The 14,702-nt window shown below is 53.0% G+C and overlaps 6 protein-coding genes across 6 annotated transcripts; 3 read left to right on the forward strand and 3 right to left on the reverse strand.

Moving 5' to 3' along the window:
- Positions 1-200: 200 nt before the first annotated feature.
- Positions 201-1,783, forward strand: ATEG_02003 (gluconeogenesis factor YvcK family protein; the record flags this gene model as incomplete). The annotated part of the gene is made up of 2 exons (XM_001211181.1): positions 201-399; positions 450-1,783. The coding sequence occupies 2 exons, from the start codon at positions 201-203 to the stop codon at positions 1,781-1,783; spliced, it is 1,533 nt and encodes a 510-aa protein (XP_001211181.1).
- A 183-nt stretch (positions 1,784-1,966) lies between these two features.
- On the reverse strand, positions 1,967-4,745 carry ATEG_02004 (non-ribosomal peptide synthetase; the record flags this gene model as incomplete). Its single annotated transcript, XM_001211182.1, has 2 exons — positions 1,967-2,761; positions 2,793-4,745. The coding sequence occupies 2 exons, from the start codon at positions 4,743-4,745 to the stop codon at positions 1,967-1,969; spliced, it is 2,748 nt and encodes a 915-aa protein (XP_001211182.1).
- Positions 4,746-5,812: 1,067 nt separating this feature from the next.
- Positions 5,813-9,261, reverse strand: ATEG_02005 (DNA-directed DNA polymerase gamma MIP1; the record flags this gene model as incomplete). Its single annotated transcript, XM_001211183.1, has 2 exons — positions 5,813-9,045; positions 9,099-9,261. 2 exons carry the CDS (start codon positions 9,259-9,261, stop codon positions 5,813-5,815), a joined length of 3,396 nt encoding a protein of 1,131 aa, XP_001211183.1.
- A 441-nt stretch (positions 9,262-9,702) lies between these two features.
- ATEG_02006 (uncharacterized protein) lies at positions 9,703-10,285 on the forward strand (the record flags this gene model as incomplete). The annotated part of the gene is made up of 2 exons (XM_001211184.1): positions 9,703-10,012; positions 10,062-10,285. The coding sequence occupies 2 exons, from the start codon at positions 9,703-9,705 to the stop codon at positions 10,283-10,285; spliced, it is 534 nt and encodes a 177-aa protein (XP_001211184.1).
- A 744-nt stretch (positions 10,286-11,029) lies between these two features.
- Positions 11,030-13,026, forward strand: ATEG_02007 (putative CorA family metal ion transporter; the record flags this gene model as incomplete). Its single annotated transcript, XM_001211185.1, has 4 exons — positions 11,030-12,680; positions 12,737-12,810; positions 12,866-12,918; positions 12,969-13,026. 4 exons carry the CDS (start codon positions 11,030-11,032, stop codon positions 13,024-13,026), a joined length of 1,836 nt encoding a protein of 611 aa, XP_001211185.1.
- A 245-nt stretch (positions 13,027-13,271) lies between these two features.
- Positions 13,272-14,543, reverse strand: ATEG_02008 (uncharacterized protein; the record flags this gene model as incomplete). Its single annotated transcript, XM_001211186.1, has 2 exons — positions 13,272-14,274; positions 14,347-14,543. 2 exons carry the CDS (start codon positions 14,541-14,543, stop codon positions 13,272-13,274), a joined length of 1,200 nt encoding a protein of 399 aa, XP_001211186.1.
- Positions 14,544-14,702: the final 159 nt, after the last annotated feature.

Below are 14,702 nucleotides of genomic sequence, written 5' to 3' on the forward strand. Positions count from 1 at the left end.
TCATCTGCGCAGAACCACTGAACCGACCAGCTGACACTCTTGGCTGATCCGATGATGTATTCGTGGCTTATTCGAGACCGCACCAGATCACCATTCGCTCCAATTCCAGACAGAATCCGACGGGATAATTTTAGCAACGCAGTTATTTATTGAACAACTTTTCTGCTTCAGCTCTGGCTCCCTGACTCTATTAACAAACCATGGCAGCGACAGCCCCCAATCGGGGCTTGGTTGTCTTCTCAGGAGGCAGCGCTGCAAATAATCTGGTGGACGTCTTCAGCGCGGTTCGGCAGAGTAAGGACTGTGTGCTAAGCTATATCATCCCCATCAGCGACAATGGAGGGTCATCGTCGGAGTTGATTCGCATTTTCGGAGGCCCTGGGATAGGCGACGTGCGAAGTAAGAATAGAGCCTTCTCCATCATGCTCAATGACTAACCTCATCTCCAGGTAGACTGGTCCGTTTGATCCCAGATTCGCCCCCGTATTCAGAGCGCGGTGCCATCAAAGCGCTCTTCAACCATCGGCTTCCAGCTGACGCCTCTGCTGCCCACGCTGAATGGCATTCCATCGTGGATGGAACCTCCGATTTGTGGAAGTCCATCGCGCCCGCGAAGAAAGAGCTGATCCGCTCGTTCTTCAACCTGCTGAATCTGGAGATCCTCAAACGCGCCCGACCCCCTGCATCAACCTTTGACTTCACTTCCGCCAGCGTAGGGAACCTGTTCCTGACCGGCGCGCGACTGTTCAGTGGCAGCTTCGAGAGCGCCATCTACCTATTAGGCAGCATATGCGGCGTTCCATCGGACGTCGACCGCGTGATTCCAGCTATCAACTCCAACTTCTCCCATCACATCTCCGCCTCTCTGGCCAACGGCACGGTGATTGTCGGCCAGAATAGCATCTCCCATCCCAGCGAGGCCACCGCCCTGCAGCCGCGCCCGGGCTCGCGTCGTCCCAGCCTTCTCCTTGCCGATGGAGGCGAAGACATCGAGGATACGGAGACCTCCGATGACTCGGGAGCCGCAGGCTCATACGAGGATGACCACCCGCCGGGGTCGCTGCCAACCCTGCGCAACAAGAACATCCAGTTCAGCAAAGCTGACAACGAGGACCTCCCGTCGCGCATCACCCGCATCTGGTACATCAACCCGTACGGCCAGGAGATCCGACCACCCGCCAATCCGCGCGTGCTCGAGGCCCTGCGCGACGCACAGGCAATCATCTACAGCATCGGCTCTCTCTACACGTCCATCATCCCGTCCCTGATTCTCCGCGGGGTGGGACAAGCTATTGTCAATAGTCCAGCCCGGCACAAGATCCTCATCTTGAATGGCTCGCTAGATCGCGAGACGGGCCCGCCGTCGGAGCCATTTACTGCTGTCGACTTCGTGGATGCCATCACCCGTGCCGGAGAAGAGAGTCGGGGTCGGATACCCGCAGCGAGGTTCCCTCCGCTCCCGGCTCCATCTTCCAACCTCCCGTACACCTCCTATGTCACGCATCTTCTGCACTTGGATGGACCTGGTACTCCTCGGGTTGACCGCGAGCGTTTGGCAGAAATGGGTATAGAGACTCTTCGTCTGTACGGGCGTAAGATTGTCACCACGACAGCAGATGGCGCAGAGGTCCCCGTAGGCATGAAGTACGATTCCACTGCTCTTGTGCAGGCCTTGGAGGTGGTCCTGGGGAAGAAGGGGGATGCAATGCTGCGCGGTGACGGGTTAAGTCGGCGGAATACTTTGGATCCTGGACGCAAAAGAACAGGAGAAAAGGGCGCTTGACTTTCAATAGACGCATGCATGTGTTCAAAGATTTACTTAACGCGAGTCTCACAATCTTCTTAGATGTACTTATATAGTTGGCAAACGGAAATATGTCCAATTGAGACAAATTCCCGAGAAACAGCAAAAGAGAAAGTAGACAATTGTAGACAAAGAAGAAGACATATTGAATCATTCTCCATATCACATTCCTCGCTCATCCAGCGCTTTTCGCAAAGTCTTCTGGAAGCTGAAAACATGGTCCGGGCCGATCATGCTGTAATGCTCGCCGGCCACATCGTGGAACTTGGGTACAGTCCTGGTGAAATCCTCCCACTGGCTCAGGTGCACATTACGCCACTCCGTCTTCGAGGCGGCCGCGATGGCGAGCGGAATAGAGAAGAACACATCCATTCCCGCCACGCAGCCAGCAGGATCGTAGTCGAAGGCCATGCGATGCAGCTCGTACGCAACATCGGCCCATCGCACCAGCAAGGGCCGGTTCAGCGAGAGCTCGGCGTACCGCTCCATGTTCGCGTTCTGGATCACACTGTCCAGGATTTCATCGTGACTAAGGCCCGCAAGCTCCACCGACATCTCTCGCGAGCGCTCCTGCGAGACCAGATCCAGGAAGTACGCCAGGTGGAGCAGGCATTCCTTCCAGTCCAGCTCGCGCATGCGCATTTTGATATGAGGCGGGAGGTTGAACGAGCCCAGGAAGCGGACTTCCTCGCCGTGCGATTCGAGCATCTTCGCGACCTCAAACGCCAGCATAGATCCATAGCAATACCCGGCCAGCGCGTAGGGCCCGTGTGGCTGGCGCGACCTGATGCCATTGTAGTAGCTGGCCGTGGCCTCTTCGATAGTCTCAAAGGGCTGTTCTCCATCGTTAAACCCGCGTGCGCGCAGCGCGTACACTGGCCGGTCAACGATATACTGGGCGAGGTTGATGAAGACCAGCACTTCGCCTGCGCCGGGGTGGACCAGCCACAGCGGGTTCTTGTGGCCGTGGCTTTGGAGCGTCACCCACCGGATCGTACTCGCGCGGGCCCTGCAGTTTTTCCAAAGCAGTGGCTAGATCTCTGACGGTGCTGTGCGTCATCAGCATGATCATGGGGATTGCTGACGCAGCCATGCCGAGATGGTCTTCGATGTCTCTTTTCAGACGGATCAACTCGACCGAGTTGATTCCCACATCGAAAATAGGGGTTTTCACATCGAATGCGTCGTCTGTGATGCTCAGCGAGCGCGTGAAGACTTCCAGCAGCGTTTTCTCGAGGTCGTTCTGCGGCTCCGCGCGAGTGCTCTCCCGGTATCGTCGCATCAGCTCGTTATTGGCGTTCTGGTAGGTCGCATACTCCCCCTTCTCGTACGCCGCCTTGATTTTGGCTCGCGACAGCTTTCCCAACGAGGATTTGGGAAGGGCCTCTCTTTCGAGCGGCAGTACATGCGGCCGCGAACCCGTACTCATGAGGACTGTCTTTGAAATTGCATCGGCCGTCTGGGCTCGTGCAGCCAGGTCGTCAGGGCTGTATGTGGGTAGATACACCACACAGATCTCCTCGGTCTCCCCTCCCGATGGGAAGAAAGAGAAGCAACAGCTGTAGCTCGGAGTGAGTCCGGGAATCTTGTCGAGGGCAGTCTCGATCTCATGGGGACTATGGTTGACACCGTTGATGATCATATTCTCTTTTGCACGCCCGGTAAGTGTTAGACACCCGTTCTCATCAATGCAGCCCATGTCTCCTGTCTTAAACCAGCCATCGGGGGTAAAGGCCTCCTGTGTGGCGCTCGTATTGTTGAAATATCTCTTGAAGACGACCGGGCCCGTCAGTTGCAGATGACCAATCTCCCCGGAAGGCAAGGCATTGTTAGAGAGGTCAGTCACTCTCATGGAGATACCAGGCATGCAGGTCCCAACTGAAGCAAACTCCGCTGACCGGCTCTTATCGTACTCCGGACAGCGGGTATTGAAGATAGACCCAGCACAAGTCTCCGTCATTCCAAACCCAGGAACGATCACATCCTTCGGGGCTCCGAATGCAACCAAGTACTCTGACAGACGATCACAAGTCTTGGTCACGTTTGCTTCGCCCCCCGAAGCGACGTATTCCAGAGAACGGAGATCCCAGCGTCGCGGCTCAGGCAGGGAGTCATTCTCCTGCAAGAGGTCTCGAAGTTTGGCGAGGAAGAAGTTCGGGGCGAATGTCCTGGAAACCCGGTGCTTCTCGAGTAACTGGAGGAAAGTGGCTGGGCTAGACAAAATGTCTGCGGCTGGCACGTGGACCTGCGTCTTCAGTGCGTACATCGCCTGGAGGTGGATTTCGACAATCGCGGCGACATGGTCCAGCCCCACCCAGTTGAGGAATGAAGTGTTGTCCGGCAACGGACGGACGGCGTATTTACCAGAGATGCTCGCCAGGATCTGTCCATGGCTCAGACATACGCCCTTGGAGTTCCCCGAGCTGCCTGAAGTGAAGAGAAGAAGGGCATCGTCGCTGAGGCTTGGCTCCGGATGTTCTTGGGGGAGGGCTTCGAACGAGACATCCCCGTTCAAGACGAGGGTTTCAACGGCAAGTGGCTGGACCGCATCCTGCCCGGCAAAGTCCGCCATGATTCTTTCATTGGTCAAGCAGAGCGGATGCATGAGCGTTGTCGACAGACGCTCAATGTGTGCCGTGCGTTGGGACGCGTCGTTCGAGAAAGAAGCTGAGATAGCAGGAAGACATCCCGCAAAGGACGCCGCCCAAAACCAGACGATGTTATCCCAGTGATTGTCAAAATGAAGCAAGATAACGGATCCAGGGTGCAGGTCACTTGTCTTGCGGAGAGCCACAGACGCCTTTATGGCCACCCGCAGCAAGTCTTGGTAGGAGTAAGACTTGAAGGCTTTGGTGTTCCCCATGCCATACACTACCACATGGCCACTGTCCTCTCTTGCGGCCACTCGTCTCAGGAGTGCCTGTAGGTTGTTCAAAGTCATTTTTGGTCCGAGTTGCAATAAGGGTAGATGGAGAATAGCTGATCATGAAGATGCTTGCTGGTCAACGAGGACACACCTCGGGTATATATATATATTGAGCTCAAGATGCTCTTACGTTGCATTGGGTGCCAAGGGCAATGAGCAAGACCAGAGTATTTCCTGGTTTATGGCTTTATCTGGAAGGAGAGGCATCAGCGTGAGATTCTGCAATACTTCGGCGTATACCGGAGGAATTCGACGAATGGATTGGTAGAAATGTCAGGCCAACTTCGAATCTTTACACGCAAAAACCTTCGTATATGTCAGATCAAGGAAGTCTGGATACGTGGTGGCACAATAACCACATGAAAGAAGCTGGTCACCTCGTGTACAGTGCAGCTGGGCTGATTCTAGAACGGATAGATAGTCGATAATGGAGCTCAGCTGAGTCGATTGATATAGCATCGGCGGGCAAATCTCATCGGGGCACGACAATCTTGCTATCGCGAGCAGGGATTACATGGAGTTCCGAGTGGCGACAAGCAAATCAGGAGTAGTTATAACTGCCCTTCAGAATCCTCTTAGAGTGCCAAGTTGTGTAACACAGTTCGTATTATCCTGGCTTTTCCCTGATGCAATCATCATGCGGTAAGCGTCCTATTGACAATCTGCCTGGCAGTATTATTGCGAGATCACGCTTTGCCGTTGTTGAGAAAGCAACTGGACCGGCATGCGTGGAACTGCCACTTACCTCGCTGCAGAGAAAGATCGCGATGGTATTCGCTGACCGGACAGTAACCATCGGGGAAATAGTCTGAATCCAATGCTGACTGGGACATGCATGGAGGAAGATGATGCTTCGCTTGACATGATACACATATGTACATTATTAGCCCAGATCATAATCAACATAGCAGTCATAGCGTCAGGAGATAACACGAAACGATCCATACCACCCCCACACCCGATATGACGCCATCCCAATGCTTGCGTGCTGCTACATAATACAGAGACAAAGGAGATTGTGTTATCGTAGATGGGACGAAATATATGACGAAAAAGAACGAAGAAGATAGAGCGAACAAGGATCAAGCCCGAGCGGAAGAACGGGGTTTCCAGGTCTGCCGATTCAGTCCCACTTGGGGATGCCGGCTCCCCTGGGGAAAGGCTTGGAAGTCGCGGTAAAGTCCGGATCCCACGTCCATTAAGATGGCTTTTTGAGGACTTGCGGCGGGAGAAGTTGTTGCGTTCACCCGCCCTTTTTGTAAACTCGCGGTGGATGACGGCCGTGTTGCCGCTTTGGCCTTAGTAACCTCCTTGATGATTTCGCGGAGCTCCGCATCGTCTTTGGTGATTTGAGCGCGGATGAAAGCAGGGTCACTTGTGGCCTGAAGAGCGGACATGACTGATTCGCGTGGCGTATAGGCGTATCTCTGAGGAGCAGGTGCGTCAACCGGTGTCACAGAAAGATCCAGAAGAGCCTCTTGGCCCTTCTGCAAGAGCTGGGTGATATCCACAGTTTCGCCATGAGGGATTTTATGGGGATGGGACGGAGTCACACAATCCATGTTAACCTCTTTCCGCAGAACGTGATCAATGTCAACTGCTGAAAAGTATGCGCAGGACTGCGGCAGGTCGTTGATGCCAACCTGCTGCGAGAACATGGCGCGGGTCCAGACATTTGCAACTTGCAATGCTAGAGCGGCACGGTATTTATCCTCATCCTTCACAAGATATCGGATTTCGTCATGGACTGTGATTGCGAGACGTGCTTGAATATTGAAGCGGCGGATGAGATAATCCATCGCAACAATCAGAAGGTGAAGGTAGTCAACACCTGACGATTGGATTGCCCAGTTGATGCGGGACGTCATGAAACTGCCCTTGTTGATGAAACGCCGCATCAGGGCTTCAGTAATCCCGGCACCCAGAGTCGGCGTCCTCGGCCTTTCTTGCTCGGCAAACTCTTCTAATTTATTGAAAACAAAGGACTCGGTGCCCCCACGCCAGAAAGGCCCCTCACTCAGGATGCGACGAGTTGTGCGAGTGCCCTTAGTTTCCTTGTATAGATTGCTGGCAACTTCCTGGGTCTCCCTCTCTGTCATAGAAGGATTGAACTGCCGTAGTAAGGTGGCAGCAAACTTGACTCCAGCACCGTAGATACGACCGTAGTTGAAGACTTTGGCGTCGTTACGTGAGATGCCAAGGATGTGAGCAGTCCGCGAGTGCATATCTGTGCCGGCCGCCTTGGACCCTTCCAGAGTCATGAAGCCAATCGCATTTCCACCGTGGATTTGAAATTGCGCATCACCAATAAGACTGGCAATCCACAACTCTTGCGAGTCAACATCTGCGCCAACAAAGACATACCCGGGAGGTGCTTTAATCATAGCCTTGAGCTCGGATCCCACCCGGTTTTCCTTCGCGTTGCTGGCCGTGAGCCACGTGTTTTCGACCGCCCGTCGTGTGATGGTGCCCATGGGAATGATTTGAGGGAGGATGAAACCTATCCTGCTTCCATCATCATTTGGCTGGACATTGCCCACCTCATCTTGATAGACAACCATTTGACTCATAATTCGATCTCGTGCACTGATCCAGTACGAGCAAGAGGCATTCATTTCCAAAGCCTCCTTGGCGAGCGCATATTGAGAGGAAAGGGTTCCACGCTCAAAATACTGCATGTACCCCTTGGCCAGCGGGTTGATGCACCTTGCCTGAGGGCCATCTTTGTGAGGGAGCTTGAAGTATACATGTCTCCGATCGTTTCGCAGCTCCATGATCTTTTCTTCAGCCATGTCGCAAATCACGACAGGCTGGTTTTCGTATTTCTTGACCTTTTCACGCGGAACTTTGAAGGTCCATCCGAACTTGTCGGACCAAGTTAAGGGGTGACCATCCCAGGACAGCTTCAGAAGAATGGGCGCGATTCGAGTACGCACCGTCAAATTAATGTCAGAAGTGTTTGTTGCGAACAGGTCTTTGTACCACTTTGGCATCCCGGGCTTCTTTTGCCTCGCGGCTGGTCGTGGCGGGTCACCTTTCTTCTTCCCCTTGACCATTTTGACTTCCTGGCCGGACCAGTCCAGCTGCCGTAACCAAGGATCGTTCATATACACTTCGGGATGATCCTTGACTTTCAACGCTTCGTCACACAGCTCGACAAGCTTGCGTTGCACATCTTCAAGCCGTTGATGGTAAGTTGCCTCGGCGTTCGTCAAATATTCTTGCCATGATTTGTTGACGGGTAGTATCACAGACGAGAGATGTCGTAGGGCCCCAAAGCTGACTGGATGAGGGCACACCTCGAGGAAGTTCGGAAAAACCTTTTTGTAGACCCGGTGGGTGATGGCTACATCCGCAGCACAGTAGTCGAGAAGTTCCTCCAGTTTTCCCAATATTCCTTCTCTGTCTAATTCGCCGAAGTAATCTCGCTGTGCCTTATCAATTGTAACATCGCAGTGGAATTTGGCGACATCCCGAAGGGAATTTACCGAGCTTCTGCCCACCCACAGCTCCTCCTCTTCATCACGAAGCATCTTGTTTTCGAGGAGCGCCGCGAGTTCCACAGAATTGCTCTCGCTTGCGATCTTATCCCTCAAATCTTTGTTCTTCTTATGACGCATCCATGTGGGCCTCTGTTGCGAACACATGCCGTTGACCGCAACATGAAGCGACATCGTGTCGATGAAAAAATTGCGCGTCTGGGTCATATGATACTCTTCGAGTACACGAGCCCTGTCGTAGCCAATATTGTGTCCAATGACAATCCGTGGCTGAGACGGGTCGCCGAGTGGAATGAGTTGCACCACGTTTTCTGACTCGCCCAGTAGCCAGGGGGACAGCCATGCATACCAGGCAGTAGGACTGACAGCGCAAGCCATAACAGCAAAAGAGTGTTCTTTCCACATAACCTCGGTGTCAAATGTTATCATAGACTCGTTCGGAGCGTCCACGGCCTCCCAGGAGCCATCGCGATTGTATTTCGTCCATCCACTCCGCCTGATCCATTTCCGAGGCTTCTCTGGGGAATTTGTGGCCGTATAGCCCTTCGCATAGGTTAAATATGGTTCAGAAGCGTCCATTCCAAGTTTATAGAAGTGCTCATCCAACGTCTGCCCCTGTAGAGGAGGCAAGTCGAATGCGACCGGTTGCGCCGCTTCCTGGGATTTTCCAAGAAGATCATGGCGCGAGAGATGTTCTTTCGATAGTTCGACGAGGGCGGGATCGGGAGGTTTTGATTTCACAGGAAAGACCTGCGAATACACATGATCGCTTAATTGTTGGACTCCAATCTCGTTGAATCTAGCGGAAGCCGGGACTGCGGAATCAGTATGCATTCTGCCCCGTCATTCGCGTGATGAAGGGACTAACCTGAAAGAGATCGTCGACGCAAGTCATTGGAAGTGTTCTCCGAATAAAACCGGGCAGTAGCACGATATCTTGGTGGGTGTATGAGTAGTGGCGAGCGCAATCTCTGCGCGCACGAGCGAATGCCACCCCTGGAATAGGGCGCGCAGGAATAATTCCAGAGCATAATCAAGGTCATGCATATATCAGAATCTATTCGCGGAGGGCATGGTAGCGCGATTCACCGCAGACACCCTGCGATGGAAAGAACAGAGAGGGACGAGACGCAGTCTTCTGTTGTCTGTGTCGGTAGGTAGGAGGCTGTCATATCCAGACTTTCCTATCTCGGTATGCCGGCGTCATACAGCCGGAACATCTGATTTTCCGTAATTGAACTTACCGCCTGCTACAAACAGTAAGAAACTGTTATCTATCGCCCTCTATCGATAAACCCTCCGCAACAGATCATCCGCCACTTCAAACACTGTGAGCACAAGTACGGATAGATCGAAACACACGTTGTGATCTCTTCCCTGATTATATCCATCTCGACATTGTTTTGGACCCTTCACTTACTTTTAGGACTTGAAATTGCTCTCACCACCTGATATCCTTCTCACCATTCGACATGGAGCACAATCATCGATTCCGTTACAGCTCTCCAGAGATCCCAGACCGCAGGAAACGGCGACGAGTGAGCCATACACATTCGGAAACGACCCGGCCATCTAGGATCAACACCCCGGAGGATGAAACTATTGAATCTATTGACCTCACCGACGGACCGTCCGCACTCTCGAGGACGTTGGCGAAACAAAGAGAGGATGCAGTGAGGGCTCAGCAAGAGGCCGATCACCAAGGACAACGCTCATCATTGGCCAACTATAAATGCCCAGTGTGTATGGACACGCCAGTGGATGCGACAAGCACAATGTGCGGTACGTGCGGGTGGAGTGATCACTTTAGTTCGTCGTTGACATTATCTAGGCCATCTCTTTTGCCATAAATGTATCGTCGACACCCTAAAGTTTAGCGAAGAGCAGCGTATGGACGCGCCTGGGAGAGGTCCGAAAGGAATGTGTCCGGTGTGTCGGAAACCGCTGACACGCGCTGATGCTCCTGGACCGAAACGAAACCTCATCCCTCTACAATTGAAGCTGTCAACGCGAAAACGTAACACAGTCGGCGCGATGAATGCGTCCATGGCTTGATGTTGTTCCGTCATCTGGAATGTCGGATGTCTTTTCTTTTATACCAGCGACAACGGAGTTTGGGGGTTCTATTGCATTGTGGCCCGGTTTGCTGTCCATTTTCTGGGGTTCATGGGTACCCTGCTTATTTGCATCTGATATTGATATATTCATCACACTGCGACGACATTCGTGCCATACCATATGTGTGGGTTAGCAAATCCAGCTTATTTATTTATTTATTTTGCATGCGATCGGATGACTCTGATGTCATTTTCTTAGCAATTATTATTGCCGGCTTCAAAATGCCGCTAAAGGTTAAGGTTGACGTCGGCGGGATTTTAGCTCATCTTTCCTTCTCCTCCTTTCGCCGTCCCGTCTTTTGCTTGCGTTCTTACCTAAGTCATCTTCCTCACATCTTCTCTTCAACTTCCCTTCCCAATGGCTTTCTCGTTTCTTCTCCCATCACAGAACAAGGGTATGGTTGTCCTCTATTGAGAGTCGTCCAGCCTTTGTCGCCATTTTCGTGTGGGCTGTCCGCGGGAGAAACCTGGTCCTCTCCCGACAACGTCATTCCCCGCGATGCATGCTTGCTCTGCACATGGTTTCTCGCCAACCTGCAACACTGAAGTGGCATCCAATATATAAAGAAATCGCTGCAAATTGAGTCCTATATCTGTTTCCAGTTCAACAGTGTCACGCGTCGAGTTCTAGGCAATGCCAATGTCTTAGCATTGCTTGTGCATTACACCTAGCTACTCCACAATGAGTCGGTATCTGCCCAACGGTCAACAGTCTTCCGAAGACATCTCTGGTTCTCAAAATACGATAGATATCGAGGCGCAGGCGCCATCGCCCAAGTCCCCCACGTCCCGTGCGCCGGTGTCTCCAACGGGAATGGAGCCGACCTCCCCAGAGACCTTTACGTCGGCGGCGAGGATTAATTCACGAGACACCGTGCGCAATCGTGGGCGGCGGAATACTGCTCGCTCATATCATCCAGAGGCTGTAACTCATGATCCTAACTGGCAACCTGGAACTGAGCCAGGTATCGATCCAAGCAAGCCATTGCCCCCGTATAATGCGGAGTGGTCAACTACTGTGCCAATCGAATCGAACAAGCGATGCGACATCATAGTCGTGGATTTCTCGCAAAATGAGATGCGACAATATCAGTTGGACAACGAAACCTTGGGGCCGTTTCTCGAGAGAGAGAGGGAACCTTGGGTACAATGCCGGTGGATCAACGTCAACGGGCTGAGTTGGGATGTTATTCGTGTTCTGGGGAACCAAAAAGGGCTCCATAGACTTGCGATTGAGGATTTGGTGAACACGACCAACCGCACCAAAGTCGACTGGTATTCCGACCATGCATATATTGTCCTCACGCTGCAGAAATTGGTCAAGTTGGTGGAGGAGACCAGCGACTCCGACTCCGACTCCGACTCCGATTCCCGAGATGATCCAATGTCATCTAGACCCGAACGAAGAAGAAGTTCCTCTATGAGCAGCAAGGTCTCCGTGAAGAAACAGTCGAAGCGAGGACTTGTGTTCGAGGCACTGAAAGATCTTGTCCGGCTTCGACCAAGGCAGGATACGCCCGAAGAGAACCACATTGTGGGAGCAAGTGTTCGACCTTGCACAGGGACCAGTTCAACAAACAAGGCGGATCTGAGCGACATTACCAATGGCGGATGCACTGCCCGTAGCATCCAGCGCTACCGCGGCGGTCCCAACGAAGACAGGATTGCGTTCATGGAGCGCCATGCCGTACTAGCAGCCAAGGGCCTTACCGTCACCCTGGAACAGGTATCGATATTTTTGCACGGTGATAACACGGTGACTTCTTTCTTTGGGACGAGTGCCGACGATATCGAAATACCCATTGTCAGACGCCTTAGCTCGCCAGAGACGATTCTACGCCAGTCGTGTGACGCGAGCATGCTTGTCCAAGCCATACTGGACGCTATCATCGATCTCGCAATCCCGGTGACGACGGCCTACCAAGACGCCATCGGCGATCTGGAATTGGAGGTTTTAACAGACCCGGATATTGACCAGTCTAAGAGCTTGTACATTTTGACGTCCGAAATTGCGATCCTTCGAAACTCTATGCAGCCTATTGTCACTGTGATCAATGCCCTCCGGGATCACCGTTCAGAGCCTATCAGCACCCCAGGATTCGGCGTACTGAAAGCCTTTGGCCCAGCAACCCCCTCTGACCCTAATACTGGGCAGTACATAGGAACAGCCACGCCAAATCTCAAAAGTGTTGGCGGATCCAGTGTTTCAATCAGCCCCATGTGTCATACGTATCTGGGAGATGCTCTGGACCATTGCATCACGATTGTCGAGGGATATGACCAGATGCGCAGAGCTGCCGATAACATGATTGATCTTATATTCAACACGATTGGTATTTCCTCAGACCACGTGGGATGCAATACGAAAATTCTAATCGCTTATTTCCAGGCGCATATCAAAACGAAAGCATGAAGCAGTTGACACTTGTGACGTGTTTCTATCTCCCGCTGACCTTCCTTACGGTTTGTCTGCTCTGAAATTGCATGCAGGGTTGGATCTAACACTATCATATCATAGGGTTATTTCGGCATGAACTTCGAATCATTCCAGGGTATCCAGCATAGTGACTCGTAAGTGCATGGATTGCGCTCCGATGAAGCGACCTTCTAATCAGCAACAGGTATTTCTGGATGATTGCTGTCCCGTTTGTCTTTGCAACGACTGTATTTCTAATGTAAGATCTGAAGTCTTACAATCACTTCTAGATGCTAACCCTTTTATCAGGCGCGACAAACTCCAGCGCTACCTGGTACTACTCGCCCAGAGACGTCTCATTTCGAGTTCCAGACGACAGCGGCGGAAAAAAGCCGCCAAAAGATGATTGTGTGCAGGCGTTGTCACTTGTACATTATAACTTCTCAAGCCTATATAGACGCCAGCATTGTTTGATAATACATGAGTATAGTACAAATTGAGCATCCTCTCAGAGTGTTTTGCGGCTGTACGCCATGTAAGCCTTCCAGGGCAATTTCCACTCAGACCGAAGTAATTCCGGCCGGAAGATATCAAAGTCGAAACTCTCCAGCTTGTCGAGCCACAGGCGCGTTGCCACAGCCGGCATGAACACGCCGAAGGCACGGTTCACCTCATCCAGAGGGGTCTCGGGTCGCTGGCCGGAAACATCGTGCTCGGAGCCATACTCATGGCCTTCCTCACCTTCGTGCTCGAAATCATGACCCACGTCCCGACCCGCGCGGAGATTGCTCAGCATCTGCTGCACGGTGATGAGGTGGTCACTTGCGCGTGTGGCAACGGTGAACACCGCATCGCGCAACCCGGGCGCATCCGCACCCTGTCGAAACACATCCTCCTCTTTCACACCGGCCTGCGCCATGACATCCAGCGGAAGCATGACGGCGCCCTGCTTGGCGCCGCCGGTCATGATCCCCGTGCTCTGAGTCGGCTGGTGGGACGGCGGCGGCGGAAAGGCGACGAGGGGCAGTCCGCGCAGGACGGCGGCGATGCCGGAGGCCTTTCCGATATGCGATGCGACGTGGTCGGCGGTGACGGAGGTCATGGGCAGGGCGGACAGCGTGAGATACATGAGAGTGGAGTAGGTGTTTTCGGCGTAGGATTCCAGGGCGGCAAGATCGGGGTACGGGTCGTTGGTGAGAGTTTGCTCGCGCGCGTTGATCATGCGGTTCAGCCAGCCTTTGCTGATGCGCGCGCGGCCCTGGGTGCGGTCGTGGAGATCGGAGATGGCGGAGGCGAGGAGAATGGCGATAGGTTCTTTCGGCGGGGAGCCGGACAGCGTTTTGGCGACGGCATCGCGCCAGAACTGCAGGCGCATCAGGCCGATGGTGTAGGAAGAGGTGGTGTCGGGGATCATGGAGAGCGAGACGTTGAGGGCGCGGAGGGCGAGGTAGAAGGGCTGCGCATGGCGGGGGATGAAGGAGCTGAGGGTGTAGGAGGGACGGTCATATTTTCTGGATCACGGGGGGCATATCGAGTTAGACTATTTGCGCTTGGAAGAGGTCGTTGAAAGGGCAGGCTCATACGAAAGAAGCTCAACGCAGTATCTCCGTGCTGCCTCGACTTCGGCCTCTGCTGCTCCTGTCCTTGCGTTGGCAGCGGCCGAACGGGAGTGACTGAAATGTCTTCCCTGCGAGAATATAGAATTGGTGAAGGTGGAAGAGAGTCGGCATATTTGCCTCCCTGCGCGAGAGGAGAGGGTGAGATCTTTGTATAGCGACATGATTTCTTGGTATTCAGATCAATCGCATGGCGCCGGCCGTGAGAAGGGTATATCTGGATGCGTGTTAGTAGGCAAATTGATATTCAGTGAATCAACGCCTCACTCCAAGTTCACTCTAAATTCAATGGCGGTGCAAATATGAAGCCGATCGACGTGCGG

Source organism: Aspergillus terreus, genomic scaffold, assembly GCF_000149615.1.
Source record: "Aspergillus terreus NIH2624 scaffold_3 genomic scaffold, whole genome shotgun sequence".
NCBI lineage: Eukaryota > Fungi > Ascomycota > Eurotiomycetes > Eurotiales > Aspergillaceae > Aspergillus > Aspergillus terreus.